The sequence below is a fragment of the Octodon degus genome, unplaced genomic scaffold, assembly GCF_000260255.1.
Source record: "Octodon degus isolate 3935 unplaced genomic scaffold, OctDeg1.0 scaffold00005, whole genome shotgun sequence".
Lineage (NCBI taxonomy): Eukaryota > Metazoa > Chordata > Mammalia > Rodentia > Octodontidae > Octodon > Octodon degus.
The window spans coordinates 32,883,824-32,901,139 of record NW_004524581.1 but is presented as its reverse complement, the minus strand read 5'-3'; the positions used below and the strand labels follow the sequence as shown (position 1 = coordinate 32,901,139).

The 17,316-nt window shown below is 57.0% G+C and overlaps 1 protein-coding gene across 3 annotated transcripts in view; it reads right to left on the bottom strand.

The window, feature by feature from the left end:
- Positions 1-2,718: 2,718 nt before the first annotated feature.
- The window catches only part of Abhd16a (abhydrolase domain containing 16A), a 24,985-nt gene continuing 10,387 nt past the window's right edge, over positions 2,719-17,316 (bottom strand). For 2 of the 3 annotated variants that reach the window (XM_023721662.1, XM_023721664.1), the window contains exons 3-20: positions 15,803-15,859; positions 14,708-14,794; positions 11,126-11,211; positions 9,673-9,746; positions 9,472-9,594; positions 6,303-6,417; positions 6,065-6,166; positions 5,219-5,282; positions 4,950-4,999; positions 4,569-4,692; positions 4,168-4,272; positions 4,013-4,076; positions 3,670-3,726; positions 3,531-3,593; positions 3,368-3,444; positions 3,197-3,295; positions 3,083-3,129; positions 2,719-2,976 (exon numbers count right to left, since the gene is read on the bottom strand). In XM_023721662.1, the coding sequence (XP_023577430.1) occupies positions 2,893-2,976; positions 3,083-3,129; positions 3,197-3,295; positions 3,368-3,444; positions 3,531-3,593; positions 3,670-3,726; positions 4,013-4,076; positions 4,168-4,272; positions 4,569-4,692; positions 4,950-4,999; positions 5,219-5,282; positions 6,065-6,166; positions 6,303-6,417; positions 9,472-9,594; positions 9,673-9,746; positions 11,126-11,211; positions 14,708-14,794; positions 15,803-15,859 (1,478 nt within the window). In that variant the 3' untranslated portion in view covers positions 2,719-2,892. Of the gene's footprint in view, positions 2,977-3,082; positions 3,130-3,196; positions 3,296-3,367; positions 3,445-3,530; positions 3,594-3,669; positions 3,727-4,012; positions 4,077-4,167; positions 4,273-4,568; positions 4,693-4,949; positions 5,000-5,218; positions 5,283-6,064; positions 6,167-6,302; positions 6,418-9,471; positions 9,595-9,672; positions 9,747-11,125; positions 11,212-14,707; positions 14,795-15,004; positions 15,072-15,802; positions 15,860-16,753; positions 16,942-17,316 lie in introns of those variants that run through there. The other variant, XM_004624309.2, reaches the window with a different exon arrangement.

The following is a 17,316-nucleotide window of genomic DNA, read 5'->3' as shown; positions in this document are numbered from 1 at the left end:
CCGCGCCGCGCCCCGGAGCGCGGCGCGCACGACCCGACCGCGCGTGGGATCCGGCTGCCCTGAAGGCGGCGCCGCGTCCGCTCCGCTCTCCGTGGAGGCTGTGCCCCGCGGCGCCCCGAGCGTCTGACAAAACGTGAGGACTGAGGCTCTCACGGCGACCGCCTGGGAGGCCCCGCTCGAACCTCACGGCAGAGGAGAAGCAGCGCCCGTCGCGGGGACGCCCTGAGAGGCGCTGCGGGCGGGCGCACGTGGGCTACGCGGCCGGAAGACGGGAGGGGCGTGGCCTTCCTCCTTAGCCCCGCCCTCTTTCTAAGCTCCTCCCCTGTTCAGGGCAGGGCCAGGCTGTGCTGGCTAGTGAGTTTCCATGGAGACAGTTTGGTTGGAGGTTTTCTGGGTTGGAGCCATTGCCATAGTCGCTGTGGTGACAGCATGTCCCCCCCATCCCAGTTATGAAACTAAGGCAGAGCCTGAGGCCGGAAGGCCCCCAAATTTGAGGTACTGGAACGTGGGAAACTGAGAGGCTGGCCCAAGTTCTGCTGCAGGGCAGTCTGGAGAGGGAATGCGAATGAACGGCTGGGTTCCCTAGGGTGGCACACGTCTGTAATCCCAGTACTCTGGGAGGCTGAAGCAGGAGGATTGCAAATTCAGGTCCACCCTGGGCAACTGAGCAATTTAGCAAGACACTACTAAAAAAGAAAAAAAAGGCTGGGAATGGAGCTTCCCGCCATCCCCAAGGCCTGGGCCACCGTCCTCAGGAGCCCTCACTGGTGATAGCCGCTCGGCACACACACACAGGCCTTGGGATACGCACCCCACCCTGTTAGCCTGGGTGCCTGGGATAGGAGGGATAGGGTGAATCCCTTTCTCCCAGTCTTTCCTCTCGCCTTGTGTGCCCAGGGGCCTGGGTGTTCAGCCCACACAGTTGTGGGGCGTCCACTGCAGGGGACGTCCTGGACCACTGCTCTGAAGGGGAGGACAGCATGCTGGTCTCTGCTGGTCCTGAGGCCACGTGTGGCTGCTGCGTGCCATCAGTGGGAGACACAGAAGTAAACTGAGGCCCCTTCAGGCCACTCAGTCCCACCCACTTCCCAAGTCCAAGGGGCGTCCCTAATGGCCATGGCCAGGAAAGGGGTTCTTGTCTCAGAGTGAGTGCCCCATGTTTGCATTTGAGGAGGTTCCTTTGGCTGAACAAAGGTGGTCTCCAAAAGAGGAGCTGCCGCACTACCGGGAGGCTAAGGCTCGGAACCACGCAGCCGACCCCCGCACTGCACACTCCCCGCGCTGTGGGCTCCCCGAGCTAGCACAGACAAGGCCAGCATCCGCTCCCAGCCGCCTCCCAGCCGCCGCTTGCTAAGGGCGGGGCATTCTAGATCGAGGGGCATGTCCTTCTGATCCCAAATTTCAGTGATCACATCAAGTGGTTGGTCTGATTCCCCTTCCTGTGGGATTCCCTATACCACTGGTGGAGAACCTATGGAGTGTTTATTTTCTTCTCGGACAAAAGATGTTAATGTCTGAATTACTTTTTTTTAAACTAAAGCCTGTGTATTCAGGTTTAATTGTAGTGTTGATATTTGCAAAAACAAAGGGGTTCGGGGTTGTAGTTTGGGCACTCAGCTCTGACTGGCTCACCATCCGCACTGCATGCTGTCCTTAAGGGAATACTGAGAAATAAGGCAGAAGCCAGGGACTGGCTGGGCTCCGGCAGACAGAAATCAGCCAGACTCCAAGGTGCCACAACATTGTCATTGTTTTCTTTTGTATTTTAGGGAAGGGTCTACACGGTGTCCAGGGTCTCAGTACTAGTTGTAGTGATCCTCCTGTTTATAGCCTCCCAAGAGCTGGGATTACAGGCACGCACCACCGTACCCAGGGGCAGGGCCAGCATAGCAGGCCAGAGGATGGAACCCTGGGCCCCGGGCCTGCTTGCAGGCGCTTTAATCCACTGAGCTATTTGGCCAGCCCAACATTGTTACTCTTGTTAAGCATTTTTATTGCTGTTTTGAAACCAGGTCTTGCTGTGTAAATCAGCTGACCTTGAACTCAAAGCAACCCTCCTGCCTCAGCCTCCAGTGCTGGGATTACGTGTTACCATCCCTGCTAAGCATCTGTACAAAGGGCCTTGCTCCTTGGGAGGTAAGCTTGGGGAAATTTCATCTGGAAAAGCAAATGGCCCAGCAACAAACCGAGGGATGGGATGTGGACTCGTGCTGTCCACAAGGTGCAAGAGTTAAAAGTTATAGAAGTCGACTTCCTCAGGCTCAGCCCAAGAGTTTTCTTCCCACAGAGCTGTCGCAGCGGAGGTGCCTCTGGGTGCACAGGAGTTTGGCCCAGGCAACCCTGTTTGTTAAATGCTGAGGGTGTGAGATTTGGTGGCTGTCTGGCAAGGCTGCCCAGGGTGAGCAGCACAAGACGCAGGGGCGGCGCCCCATCTAGGCTCAGCCAGAGCTGAACAAGGCCTGGCCAGGGGTGGGGGGTGGGGTGCTGCAGGTTGGCCTCGGAAATCAATAGAGCCGAGTAGGTGAAATCGGATCCTGAAGGGCACTTGGGCAAACAGCAAGGAGGGAGAGCTCAGGCTTGGGAGCACAGGAAGGACCGAGGTGGGGGCACAGGGCTGAGAGGGACGGGCTGGCAGCCTGGAGTTGTCCCCCCACCCCAGCCCCGCACTCCTCGCTGCCAGCCCCTTGGTCCCTGGGCCCTTGGGAGGACAGTTAGGCAGACAGTAGAAAAAATACTTTTTATTAATTACTAGGAACAACGCATTCACCTAATGCAGGGCGTGGCAAGGGAGCGTGCACGGAGCGCGTGGGGAGGACGGCCCCAGCCACGGGCCATCCACAGCGGCACGCAGGCCACAGACCGCCTCTGCTTCCAGACCAGTCCCAGCAGTGCCTAGAGGTGCCAGGGCATCTGGAAGTGCTGTGCTGGGAGAGGGGTGCAGTGTGTGGCCTCAAAGTTGTGCAAGTGCTTCCGAGCCTGAGAAGAGGGAGGAGCAGGTGGGGCGGCGTTCTGTGGGGCCACCACCCAGCCGTGGCACACGCGGCTTCCCGTCCCCAAGGCCTGCCCCAAGCCCCCAGCTCACCAGGAACAAAGCCAGCTGCTGGCGGCCCTCTGCCTCCATGTCCTCCCCTGCAGAGAGGAGATGCTCAGCGGCCAGCCTGGCTCCTCCGCCCGCCCCCCTGCCCAGGACTCCTACCCACGCTCCAGGGGAAGTCGGGGCCGTGCTCGGCCTGGTAGGAACGCAGCACCGACAGGCACCAGTCCTCCTCCACCTCCCAGCGGCTGTACACAGAGGCTGCACAGGAGAGATGCTGTCAGGAGCTGCCCCCCCAGCCTGCCCCCCACGGCCTGGCCTCCTGCCACTCACCTTCCTCCAACTGCGAGGAGGCTTCCAGCCACTGCCTCACCACACGGAGGCCGTCCTCGGCCATCACTCGGGGGTACCTATGGAGGAGCGAGCGGCAGTCGGGGCTGAGCATGGCCACCTGCAGTGGAAGCTCCCCGCGCCCTCCTGGGGCTGGGCCGCTCACCGGAACTGCAGGAGCTTCAGCAGGAGGTCATTGCCTCGGTTGGACATGATGTCCTCCGGAACCCTGGGGATGACAAGGTTACTCTGGAGTGGTGAGGGTGGAGGTGGCGGGGGCAGCCCCGACCCAGGCGCCCACTCACGTGGTGGTGATAATCTCGTCCTTGGTCCTCCGGATCAGCAGCACCGGGCCCTGGTACCTGGGGGCACAGTGGGGAGAGCTCAGAGGGACACCGGTGACAAGCAGCAAGTGGCCCGCCCTATCCCAACAAGCATTCCTACCCCCGACCTACAGCAGCGCCCACCCAGCACATCTGAGGACCACTGCTCTGGGTGCTGAGGAGAGGCCCTGCAGTGCCCGGCAGACACACGGCTGGCCAGGTGGCAAGAGGCCCAGGCCGGAAGGGGCTGCGGTGTGGGCACGGGGGCACTGGGGTGGGCAGCCCAGCTTTCTTTAGTGCAGACTCGGGAGCAGCGGGCCCTCACCTGCACAGCTGCTCTGCATTGTTCAGGTTGAGATGCTGCCTCACTGTCCTGGTCACCAGGGCCCCTGGAGGGCAACAGGGGTGAAGGCGAGGTCCCCACTACTCACCTCACCAGACAGGGGTGCCCCTCCCCCCGGGGGGCGGGGCTGCACTCACTCCAGCTGTCAGGCATGACCTTCAAGGCCAAGGGCACCAGGTCATCGAAGGAGGCATCCAGGACCACGGCACTGATGTCCGGGTAGCACATGGCTGCCCACGTGGCTGGTACCAGGACAAGAGGACCAGAACTGAGGGGCCCCTGCCCACCCCCACCCCTTCCTCCCTGCAACTCCTCGACCCTGCTTCTCAGCCAGGTACGTGGAGATGGCATAAGTGCAGGGGAGACAGAGGCAGGAGGACTTCCCTTCCTGTTCTCCCTAGTCCCCTTCCTTCACCGACCAGGCACACAGGAAGGAGCCTCCTCCCTCAGCCGCTACTCCACTCCTGCCCGGGGAAACGTGGGTCCCCCCTCCTGGGAAGGGGCAGAGGTGTGTCTGCACAGGGTGGGGGGCTGGTACCAGTGAAGCCGCCAATGGACCAGGCGTAGACGACGATGTCCTGGGGTTGGAAGCCCAGGCGGTGGATGGCGAACTGGACCACCACGTCCATGGCGTTGGCCTCGTTCTGTGGGAACGGCACCCCCTGTGGGAGGAGGGTGGCTCTGGTCACCACAACAGCTCCCATCAGCAGCAGCATGCTAACATGGGCAGGAGATGGGGTGCTCTCCAGGCCAGTGTCCAGAGCCCCAACCTTTCCCCAGCCGCCCCTGCAGCATGTCCCTTGGCCCCCAGGTTACAGGGGTGGAGGTCCCCCAAGATATGCACCCCATTCCCCCCACCCAGCAGCTGACCGGAGGGAGATAGACAGGAAAGGAAAAGGGATGCCAGGGAGGGTCTCACTGTGCTTCCTGCGAAGCCAGGATGGTTCCAGCCCAGGACAGAGTAGCCAGCTGTCACACAGGAGAAAAGGGACTGAGACCTGGTGGCCCAGATCTCTCTCTGTCCTTGGGGACAGGATGGCAGAAAGGCCCTCGAGCCCAGGGACACAGCTGCAGCTGTGCTGGGTCAGGGAGCCAGCGAGGGGGTGTGGCTATGCGTGGGGGTGGGACAGGATGGGAGCATGGTGAGGCAGGGAAGGAGGAACGGACTGAGGGCCGGCACGGGCCTACCTTCCAGGGGTGTGGAGACGCAGCCCACCTCGTAGAAGCCCGCGTTCCCCTCACAGCAGATCACCTTTGGAGGAGGCAGGAGAAGGGCTTGGGGGGAAGTCGCCCAGGCAGGGAGGGCATCCCGAGAAGAGCCCAGCAGGGCAGAGTCTAGGGCAGATCTCTTCCCTCCAAGGACAGAAACATAATCCCAAGGCCCACAGACAGAGGCAAAGCGACTGCGGGTGCCTAGCACCCAGGTCCTGGAGGAAGACGCCCCAGGGCTCGGGTACATGGTGCACGCTGTCTCGGGGCTGTTACGATTATGATTTTTTGGTTCTTGCATGTCAACTCCTACTTTGTCATCTATTTTCTTTTTGTTGTTCAAATAGGATCTTGCTATACAGCTCAGGCTTGTAGTGATCCTCCTGTCTCAGCCTCCCCAGCACTGGAATTATAGGCCTGCATCACTACACCGGGTTTCAAGGCCAGCACAGCACACCCAGGGTTCCAGGGCTGGCACAACGAGCAGTACCAGTGATCAAACTCCGGACTTTTATGCTCGCTAGGCAGGTGCTTAGACCGCCAAGCTATCTTCCAGCCCTGGTCATCTATTTTCCTGTATGAGTTTTCCTACACAAAAGGTCTTGGGCTGGGGCTAGGCGACGGGATTACTCCCTGCGACTGTTCCACACACTAGATGTTATAAGATTGGGGTCCCAGCTGGGGGACAGCTCAGCAGCATAGGCACCTGCCTGGCAAGTGCAAGATCCTGAGTTTGATCCCCAGTACAAAAAACAAAAAAATCGGGGTCCCAGAACCCTGCGAGCCTCCCCATACTCTGTCTCTGGGCTCCCTGAACCCTCTTACCAGCTTCTGTCCTTGGGGCTCGGCTGTCCCCCGCCGGTCCACAAACATGGTGTCGATCTCATTGCCGTCACAGGCCAGCAGCTTTGCTCGTCGCCCGTTACACTGAGGAGGGGAGAAGGGGGGCAGCCCAGCTGTGAGAGGCCGGAGGCCCATCCCGGGAGGAGGGCAGCCCAGCTGTGAGAGGCCGGAGGCCCATCCTGGGGAGAAGGCCAGCAGGGAGGGACGGAGCGGTGCTCACCTCCTCCACCAGCCGGGCCTGGCCCTGCAGCAGCACTGGCATGAGGGCCTTCTGGAGCAGGTACACAGAGCCAGGGTACAGCATGCGGCGGCCCAGCGTGTGCGCCACCAGGTAGCTGTGGGGACACAGTATCATGAGCACCCATCCCCGACACGGCCCAGTGTCCTTCTGCAGCCCAGAAGGGTCTAGAGGCTATGAATTCTGGGTCTGCTCCACCCATATCTTCCTAGCTTCCATCTGCTTTAAGACTTAGTGAAATAGGGCTGAGGAGGTAACTCAGCAGCACAGTGCTTGCCTCGCAAGCCAAGGTCCTCAATTCAATATATGAACACACAATATATAAGTAAATAAGAGACCCAGGGGTGTAGCTCAGAGGCACAGTGCCTGCCTGGAAAATGCAAGGTCCTGAGTTTGATTCCCAATATAAAAAAAAAAGAAAAAGAAGAATGAAGGAAAGAAAAAGAAGTAGGCCAGGGATGCAGCTCAGTGGCAGGCCGCCCTTAGATCTGCTCTCCAGGACTAGCCCTAAAACAATCCAAATAGTAGTGTGGCTGGCATGGTGCAGGCCTCTGGGCCCAGCTACCTGGCAGGTGAGGCAGGAGGGCCACCTGAGGTCAGGACCTCGGGCCCAGCGTCGGCAACACAGCTGCAGGGTGGGGGGCTGCTACCAGTGAAGCCGCCAATGGACCAGGCATAGACGACAGTGTCCTGGGGCTGGGAGCCCAGATGGTAGATGGCGCATCTCAAAAAATCAAGAGACTCAAAAAACAAAAACAAACAAACAAACAAAAAACAACAGGGCCGGGGAGCTGTTTCAGTGGAATAAGCGCTTCCCTGGCAAGCGCAAGGGCCTGAGTTCAATCCCCAGTTCTGAGGAAAAAAAAAAAAAAATCAAGAGACTACATTGTGGGCTGGTGAGATGGCTCAGTGGTCTAAAGCACCTACTTAGAACAAGCTTAGCAAAGCACAGGGACCACGGTTCAATCCCCCAGCACCACATGACAGCCAGTCCGCCCCCTGGTGGGCTGAGCTGGCCACACACACACACACACACACACACAAAAATAAATAAATAAATAAATAAATAAATAAATATTTAAAAAAAAAGCTACTACATTGCCCCAAAGCTCCTATGGCCACCCAGTCACCAGTGTGATGGTGGCATCTGAGCATGTGGGGGCTCTGGGAGGTGACTAGCCTAATATCCTCGTGACAGACGTGCCAGGTGCGTGGGGCACACATCTGTAACTCCACTACTGAGCAGGCTGGGGCGGGGGGACCACAAGTTAGAGGCCAGCGAGTTTCAGACCAGCCTCCACTACTTAGCAAGACCCTGTCTCAAAAAACGAGTACGTTAAAGTTCAACTAAATTGGCTTCGGAGAGCTGTGAAGACACAGCAAGAAGATGCCTCCGGCGACCCAGGCAGTGACACTTCCTCAGACACCACACACGCGGGTGCCTCGATCAGGGGCTCTGTAGTCTCCAGAACTATGGGGAATAAAGCTGCTGTTGCTTACAAGGTAAAACACAAAACCCACCAAAACAAAATAAAGCAGAACCCCATCAAGGCGCGGCATCCCAGCCTATGTTCCCAGGACCAGGAGACGGAGGCAGGGACAGCCTGAACGAGGCTGCCACAGCCACACAAGGGCTCAAGGCTGGCGGGACTACATACTGAGACCCAGTCTCAAAAAGGCCAAATCTCACAAAATTCAAAGCATGTACCACAGCCATCTGGGGACTGTCCACATACGACTCTAAGAGTCTTACAAAATAGTACTTCTCGTGTACAATAAGGAAAAGCAAAGTTATTTCCAGGCATGAGTTTGTCAGTACAAACACACCATGTACTAAAAGCCCCCAGCCAGGCCTGGGGAGGTAGCTCTGTGGTAAAGCAGTCCCCCAGCATGTGTGAGGCCTTGGGTTCAATTCCTGGCAAGCCCACAGTCTCTAAATAAATAATATTTTTAAAAATAATTCTTTTAGGGCCGGCCTAATAGTTCAGCAGATTAAAGTGCCTGCAAGCAGGCGCAGGGGCCAGGGGTTCAATCTCCAGGCCTGCCGTGCTGGCCCCACTACCCGGGCACGCTGAGACGGCAACTGAGATTGGGCGTGGTGGCGCATGCCTGTAATCCCAGCTCTTGGGAGGATGAGCACAGGCGGATCACTATGAGTCTGATCTGGTAGTGAGACCCTGAACACTCTGTAGGCCCTCCCCTAAAATACAAAATAATAATAATAATAAAATTAAAATAATTCTTTTAACACAAAAATAACTTCAAGATTCACTAATGGGTCAAGATCCATAATCCGAAACAAACCAGATCAAAAGCTCCGCTGGGGCAAGAGGCAGAGGTCTCATCCCATGTGAGATGCCCAGTGTCTGGCCACACAGGCCGTGCCTGGGCACTGCACAGAGTAGGGCTTGGTCGTCAGCTAGGAGTGCGTGATGCCCAGTGCAGGGACGAGGGCACAGCTGGGTCACCCTACTTCCTGAATGTACGAAACAGATAAAACGTAGCCATGTTCCTTAAAACGACCACTAACCCCTTCCAGTTAACCCTGCAGGAATCTGTCCCCAGAGTATTATACAACCCCGCAGCACCCCTCCAGAACCTCCAACCTGGCTGTCCTCTCAGAGTGCTCGGCAGCCGGGACCTGCCGCCCACCTCTCACGGCCACAGACAGTTCCCGCAGCGTCTGTTCCGCACGCACCAGAGCGGACACCTTCCGACATCTGCCTACCGTGACTGGGGTTTATTGGACTTCACTGTGCCCCAGGCCCTCAGGCAAGGTGGGAACCCTTCCAAGTACCTCCCTAAGAATCTCCTCCACATCCGAGGAGGCAGAGAGAAGCATAGTGGGCTGGACCCAGTGGGAGAACCAAGGAGCAAAGGAGTGGAGGGCGGATGCCAGCCGAGCTCCTCTCCACCCACCCGCAGCCCTGCTCAGCCTCGCTGAAGGGCTTGTGTGATGGAGCTGCGTTATTACCACTTCTTTATCCGTGACCTGTGAGACTGTGGGCCATGAGCTCTGCCTCACACGTAAGTGTGAATAAAAGGTACACAGGACCCCGTGGCACTGGCCAGAGAGTGACAGCTTTACAATGGAGCATGCAGCCCTAGTGCCCTCGCCTGTCCCCTGCACCCGGCTGCTGCCACTTCCCACCTGGTAATCTGACAGGGCAGTTTCTTCACACGGTTGAGGAAAGTGTCCGCTGTTCCCCGGTGCAGGGGCTCGGGGCGAAGCAGGGCCACACCACGGCGGGAAGGGCCCCCCCGGGACTCCTTCCTAGGAGGCAAGGGGCAGGTCAGGGGTCAGTGCCCTGGGCACAGGGATCTGCCCCACAGCCCGGGGGCTGGGTCTCACCGGCTGCTGGGCTCCTCCCAGTGGAAGTCCACAGGCCAGCTCCGGAAGTCGAAGTTGTAGTTGGCGAGCTGCCTCTGCGGTGGGCAGGGAGAGCAAGTGGGCAGAAAGGGGAGGACGGGCCTGAGCACGGCGGAGGCCCTGCTGCCAGCCGGGCCTGGCCCGCACACACAGCCCGAGCCCGGTCCTTAGTCCTTGGCTCCAGCTGAGAGCCCTGACTGCACCAGAAGGTCCGGCAAGGCAGGTGCTCCTGGCCATCTGCCCGAGTCCTGAGACGCGGCCCCGCAGGAGGACGGCTGGGGTTTCCGGGCTTGGAAGTGGGCACGGGCTGCTCACACCCGACCCTCACCCGGCTCTCAGAGCAAATGGATGTCTGCCTCTGCCGCTGCGGGAGAGGAGGGCAGCTGAAGATAGAGTCCCTGTCCTGGGGTCTGTGCCCTGCTGGCCCCCCCCCCAGCACTGCCACAGCCCACCCACACTTCCGGTCATAGCAGGTCCATCCACACTGCTTGTGCGCAGTGCCAGCCAAGCCTTCGCTCCTTGCAGGCTTCTTCCCCACTCCCAGAGCGCCCAGCTCTCTATTTTGAGGGTTGTTTTGTTACTTTCTGTCACAGAAATTTTTTGACATTTTCAGAAATAACTTGACTAAAAGAGAGCAACAGGAAAATTATACAAATATGTAAATGACAAATCCAAATGCAGAAAAGCCAATTTCAGCCAGGCTTTGCTCAGACCCGCTCTGCATCCAGACCCAGCCACTTCGTGGCTCTGGGACTCCGCAGGGGTCACTTAAGCACTTTCGCCTCTATCTCCTCAGATGCACAAAGGAGTAATTGTGCCAACTCACGCGGCCTCGGTGAGGATAAGGGGCAGGTACAACAGGCAAAGCGCCTCCAACAGTGGCCTGGCACACGGCAACATTAAATTACATGCTCCATAATGGTGGTGTGGAGCAACACTTCGCGCGATGACGGTGCTCGGAGCTGTGTGAAGCCGGAAACCCTCACACCAGAAGAGGCTTTATGGGGCGCTGTGGTCCTTTCCCAAAGATAATCACGCTTGGGCACCAGTGGCGCTGGCACAGCCTCAAGGGCAGTGTGCCCTGGCTGCTTCTGCTGGGCCCCAAGCTGCGCTCCCCACCACAGGAGCGATCACACCTGTTCACCTTGTCCCATCCCAAACGCAGCTAGCGAGGTGTGAGGTGCACAGCAAAGATAAACAGAGCTGAGTTGTGATGGAAGATGCCTCTCCTCTAACCAAACCCACAGTCAGGCAATGCCTGCGGCTGGACCTGGGAGGAGGAAAGGCGGGAGGGAGGGCAGGCCATCGGCGGAAGGGCGCAGACCAAGACCCGGAGTGGTGGGGACAAGGAGCGCCACCTGCCACGCCTGCTCCTGCGGAGGCCGAGCCAGAACCGGGGTGTAGGGTGCCTGGAGCCTCTCCTGGAACTTCTCACCTTGTTTTCTGCAGAGTGGTTCCGATGGGTCGCTTCCAAGATGCTGATGAACTGCCGGTACTGGGGGTTGGTCCAGCGGCCGATGCCTGGTGGAGAAAGCACAGGAAGCAGCATGGGGGACGCTGGGCAGCCAGGCGTTCTAGGGCGCGGACGAGGTGGGCAGAACGCTCTGGAGGGAGCGACGAGAGAGCAGGGCCTGTGTACGGGAAAGCAGGTCTCTTCCTCCGCCTCTGACGACTGGCTCCAGGATGTTCCTCAGTTTCTTCCCTGCTAGACGCACAAGCTCCCACCTCATAGACCGTTCGGTCCGTCGCCGTGTGAACACACTATCGCACAGCCTGCTGACGTGGGCTCCCGTGTCTTCCCGCCAGGCGTCTGTCTTGCCTGCTCTCTGGGTGCTCTAACCCCACCACCTGGCTCCGCAGCCTCCATCCCCAACCTCTTGTCTTTCCACTGCGGCCAAGCACCCTTCCTTCCTCCCTCCTCCTCCCTTTCGAAATCGCCACTCGGCATAGTTCCTATTCCTCAACAGTCTGTCCTCCTCTATTTCTTGGGCCTATTCTTTTTGTTGCTGTTTATTTGTCTGTTTGCTTTTTTTTTTTTTTTGCGGTACCGAGGATTGAACTCAGGACCCTGTGCTTAGCAGGAAAGCACTTAGTCTCCTGAGCTATCTCCCTGGCCCCTGTCTTGTTTGCTTCTTGAGACAATGTCTTGCTATGTAGTGCAGGCTGGCCTTGAACTCACTATATAGCCCAGGCTGATCATACTCTCAGTGATCTTTCTGCCTCAGCCTCCTGAGTACTGGGATGACAGGTGTGTGCCACCACGCCCAGCCCTGGGCCCATTTTTGCCATCATCCAATTCCTACACTCTCCCGCTCCTGCCTTTCTCCCACCCACTCTCTGCACTGCTCCCTCGGGGGCCGCATCCACCCTCCTTCCTTGCAGAGGACCCTGCCTCTGCCCTCCTTCATCCCTGACCTGGCAGGTGTGTGCCAGGCCCATCCTGCCCACGGGAGACAGGCAGGAAATGAGGCACACAGCCCTGCCTGGGGAGCTGGCATTCCTGCAGTGGTGAGAGGGACTGAGGAAAGAAAGGCAACCGTGGACAAAGGAAGTGCAGCAGAGACCATCAAGCCAGAACAAGCGAGCGCTCCCTACACCCTCAGGGGCAGCACTTCCAATGGTATGACGACGAGCCCGCAACATGCCGCAGGATGACCACACGAGCAACGCCACACACGCCAAGCAGGCAAAACGCACACCTAACACTACCGTTCATAGAGTCTTACCATGTTACCGTATCACATACAGCGCGCATGTGTGTGTGCGTGTGTGTGTGTGTGTTACCAGGGACGGAACCCAGGGGCTTCACACTGAGCTACTTCCCCAGCCGTGTTAAATCGCCTAGGCTGGACCTGGACTCAACGAACTCTTCCTGTCTCAGCCTCCCAAATCCTGGGACTACAGGCCTGGCAAGAAATACGCACCAGAATAAAACCTCCCCACATGACAACAGTTATTTCTGGTGAAAAGAAGAAGGTGGCCTGGGGGAATTCCAATGGTGTTGTCAACTCAAATGCAATGTTTTAGTAATTTTATAGACAAATTACTTGAAGTGGTACCAGAAAACACAAGCATTGTAGTTCTTTCAATTGTTTTGTTTGCCTTTTTTTTTTAATTTATTCGTGTGTGTGTGTGTGTGTATGTGTGTGTGTGTGTGTGTGTCCAGCTCAGCCCACCAGAGGGTGAGGTGGGCTGGCATGTGGTGCTGGGGGATTGAACCGCGGTCCCTGTGCTTTGCTGAACTTGTTCTAAGTAGGTGCTTTAGACCACTGAGCCATCTCATCAGCCCTTTAATTTATTTTTTTGTTTTTCAGTATTGGGTATTGAACTCAGGACCTTGGCAAGTGCTTATTCTACTGAGCTATCTCCCTGGCCTTTTGTTTGCCTTTTGAGACAAGATCTCGCTCGGTAATTGAAGCCAGGCTTTAACTCACTATATGGCCCCAGCTGGCCTCAGACTCAAGGTGATCTCCTGCCTCGGCCTCCCCACTGCTGGGATTATGTGGCCCACCATAGCAGCCTAACTTCCTTTTTTAAAAAATTGTGAAACAGACCATAAGAATATAAAACACAGGGCCAGTGAGATAGCTCAGCAGACTAAGCACCTGTTTTGGCAAGCACAGGGACCAGGGTTCGATGCCCGGTCTCACATGCTGCACTGGCCCTGCCCCCAGGGCGCACTGAGCCAGTGACAGAGTCTGGGCCTGGTGGCTCACGCCTATAATCCCAGCACTGGGAAGGGTGAAAACAGGAGGATCACTACACGTCTGATCTGTGTGGTGAGACCCTGTACTAAATTTAAAAAATTTAAAAAGAACATAAAACACATTATGTTTTAAAAATGCAAAGCGAGCTGGAAGTGGTGGCACACCCGTTATGCCAGTACGCGGGAAGGCTGAGGCAGTAGGATCACAATTTGCAGCCTAGCATGGGCTACTCAGTGACTTCACAAGAACTTGTCTTAAAATAAACAGAAAGGGCTAGGGATATAGCTCAGTAAAAAGCCCTGGGTTCGATCTCAGTACCACAGCGGGGGGAAGAAGAAGGCAAAGCAAACATTTATGAGACTATGCTCCAGGTCCAGAAAGAGAACAAAGCCAGCTCCCACCCAGGATCCTCCCCGAACTCGCCCGCCACCTACGCAGTCACTGCCAGCTTTCCAGGCGCCATGCCCTTGTTCTCCTCCGGGCTTAGCCCGCACCTCCTCCCCACGTCGCTCGCCTCAGCTGTGCTCGGTGTCCTCGGAGTACCAGAGCCTCGCGGGGCTCTTCTGCATTAGGTGCAGCTACAGTTAGCTGATGCGCGCTGCTGTGTAGTGTTCTGTTTTAGCTATTAAGAGTGGTGTGGGGCCGGGGAGATGGCTCAGTGGAATAAGCGCTTCCCTGGCAAGCACAAGGGCCTGAGTTCAATCCCTGGTTCTGCCAAAAAAAAAAAAAAAAAAGAGTGGTGCTTTTTGTTTGTTTTTGGTTTTTTTTTTGGTGGAACTGGGGATTGAACGCAGGCCCTTGTGCTCACCAGGCAAGTGCTTATTCCATTGAGCTATCTCCCCGGCCCCCTTATTAAGTATCTTTGGTTTAGGATTATTACAAATAACATGGTCCGGAATAGTCTTGTAATATATATCGTTTACATATGTACAGAAATTCCTGGGGTGTGTGTGTGTGTGTGTGTGTGTGTGTGTGTGTGTGTGTGTGAATGCGTGTGTGCACATATGTGTGCGTGTAGCGCACGGTATAATCATCTTTTCTAGTAAACAGCAAGCGCCCAATTTCCCACAGTGAACAGAATCATATGCATTGCAAACATGCACTAGCAAAAGAAAACTTTGAAAAGAAAACAGCAAATGTTTCTGTTAGGTACCTTTTCATATTTATGATCTATGGCGCATGAGGAACCATCACGCCTTAAACCATTCTTCATTACTCCCCCTTATGGCCCAGCCTCGAACTACATTTGCACAAAGTCCTGAACACGTACCCAGAGATGGGGGGGTGCAAACGGGCCACTCTTCACCTACCTCGGAGGCAGGCGATGCCGGCCAGCAGCAGCAGCAGCGTTCCCGCATAGTGAGAAAATGGCACCACTTTGGACAGACTCAAGTAACCTAAGGGAGACGGGACAATGTGAGCGGCTCTCTGCGACCTACTCAGCTCTTCCTCCCAGTTCAGCCCCTGCTTCTCCTGGGCACAGCAATGTCCTCAGAGGGAAGAGGAAGCCAAGCCGGCCTCACAGGCTGCGCCTTCCCTTCAGAGGTCCGGCCATCTGCAAACGACCGGCCCACCCCCTGCCCCACCTCCGCCCAAGCCACACTGACCTTTCCTGTACAAGTAGAAGAAGGCGAAGGGAGAGGAGTAGTAAGAGATGGACCAGAAGACTGAAGCCTGCAGCAGAGAGACAGGGACAGGCGATGAGTGCACACACACGGAGGTGCACAGACAGACACATGCATGCACACAGGCACAGGCCTGCCCTCCCCAGGCCTAGGCTCCGAGCAAGGTGAGTAACCCCAGGCACAGCACATCAAGCACCTATCCTGCGCATGCCTTCATGCACACAGTGGGACCTCGCATTTGTTCAACATTTGTGTTGTGTCAGAGTGTAATGGAGGTTGAGAAAACTAGGCACAGGTTCTGCCGTCCTCCTCTAATTGCCTCCAAGCATTATTTCATCACATTTCAGGGCTAGTTTCTCCACCTACTCAAATTCAGCAAACCTTTTCAATCGACCCTGCTCAGCACAGCCCCTGCCCTGGTCCCCAAGAGATGCGCAAACGTCACCCTAGGAACCCTGCCAGAGAGAACAGCTTTCTCTGCAGCCAAAGAGGTTAGTTGCCAGGGAGGACAGGTCACTGGGGACTGCAGGGCTGAGCACCTGCAGATGGCCCCCAGGGTAAACATGTTTTCCTCAGGGCTCAGGCTGCCCCAGGGAAAGCCACATACCAAAGGGGAGCACCAGCATGCGCCCCGGGGAGTGCGTTAGTGTGCGTTGTGCTAGACAGGCCTGTGCAGAGCCCTGAGCATCCCCACCCCCAGGGGCAACGTCTTGTCCCCCACTCAGGAGGGTGGCTGGGCTGAAAAGATGCAGAGAGACGCAAGTGCCAGGGCAGACATACCAGCGCCAGGATGCTGTCTGCATGCTTCTCCAGGGCACGGGGCTGGTAATACGTATCCTGTAGAAAGAGATGGCCCCGTCAAGGACCCTACCGGATGACAGGTCCCTCCAGCCCCGGGGAGCGCTGATATGGGTCCTTTGTGGCTAAGCTTCTTGAATCCATCTTCCTTACCCCAGCCCGGAGCCTGACTTCCCACCCCTGCCCAGGAAAACAAACACAAGGCTCTGGACTTTGAAGCAAAAGTGAAGGCGACTTTTGCTCCTTCACTGTGAGCAGGTACAGAAGGGGAGCGGGGTGACAGGTGACTGCCTCCATGACACTTCCAAGGCAGAAGAGCTACAGAAGTAAGAACAGGTTAAGACAGAGAATGGGGTCAGGGGCGGGTGCTTCGACTGGGAAACAGAATTTGAGATCACCAATGCAAAGGGAGGGAACAGCTAGGGACAACCTACCACCAGCAGCCGGGCCACGAAAGGTCCTTCCCTCGGGCGAGGTTGGGGGGATAAAGGAAAGACGCACGAGCTAGGGAGAAGTCATTTTGAAATTCAAGGCTAGCTAAAGGGAAGTTAAGCAGGGCCAGGGAAGGCCGGGAAGAAGCTACGAGTCGTGGCGGCGGGACCCGCCTGCTCTGCGGCCGGCGGAGCAGGGTCTCGCACGGCGTAGGACTCCACTGGAACCGGCACGAACCACGACAGACGGCTTGGGGGCCGGAGGAACAGCAAGGGCTGGTAGTCGGAATGGAAAAGCGGTGTTCGAACAGGGCTAAGGAGAGGCGGCGGCCGGATTACAGGCGTGGCTTGAACCCGGGGAGCACAAACGGCGCAGACTTTTTGGACAACTAGCTTGACAAGCACGCACCCCTGCTTTCCAATAATGGGCGCTTCTGGAGAGCGCAGGCCGGGAAAGGTTTGGGCCGTACCAAGTTCTTGGCCAGGGGGGAACTCGACTCACCCAGGAGCTGGAAGGGGGGTTACTGACTGGAGTTGGAGTCTCGGGGACGCTGGACGGGGCCCTTTCTGAGTCCCTCTCCCGGTAGATTTTGTAGAGCCGGGGCCCTAGGACGCAGCTCAGCAGCTTCGCCATGGCCCCGGCTCGGGCCGCTGCTCTCCCAGCAGCAGGTCCCCCCGCCGGCCCCGCCCTCGCCCTCGCCCGCCCCTGAGGAGCTGCGTGCCGCTAACGTCAGCACGTAGCGGTTCCGCCTCGCGCGGCGTCGAGACGTCTTTAGCGCTCCTTGCGAAAGTTTTCGCTCAATTGGACCTACGGGTACAGCAATGGCCAGAAATTATTTGGAGGCGTTTGGCCCGGGAAGTTAGAAAATTGTTAAGGATAGTTAAACTTTTTTTCCCCTATCACTTTTGAGTGATAGTAGAAAGGTTAGAAGCACTTAACAAAAGCTACAAAATGCAAGGTATCAAGAAATAAATAGGGGGGCTGGTGAGATGGCTCAGTGGTCTAAAGCACCTATTTATAACAAGCTAAGCAAAGCAAAGCACAGGGACCACGGTTCAATCCCC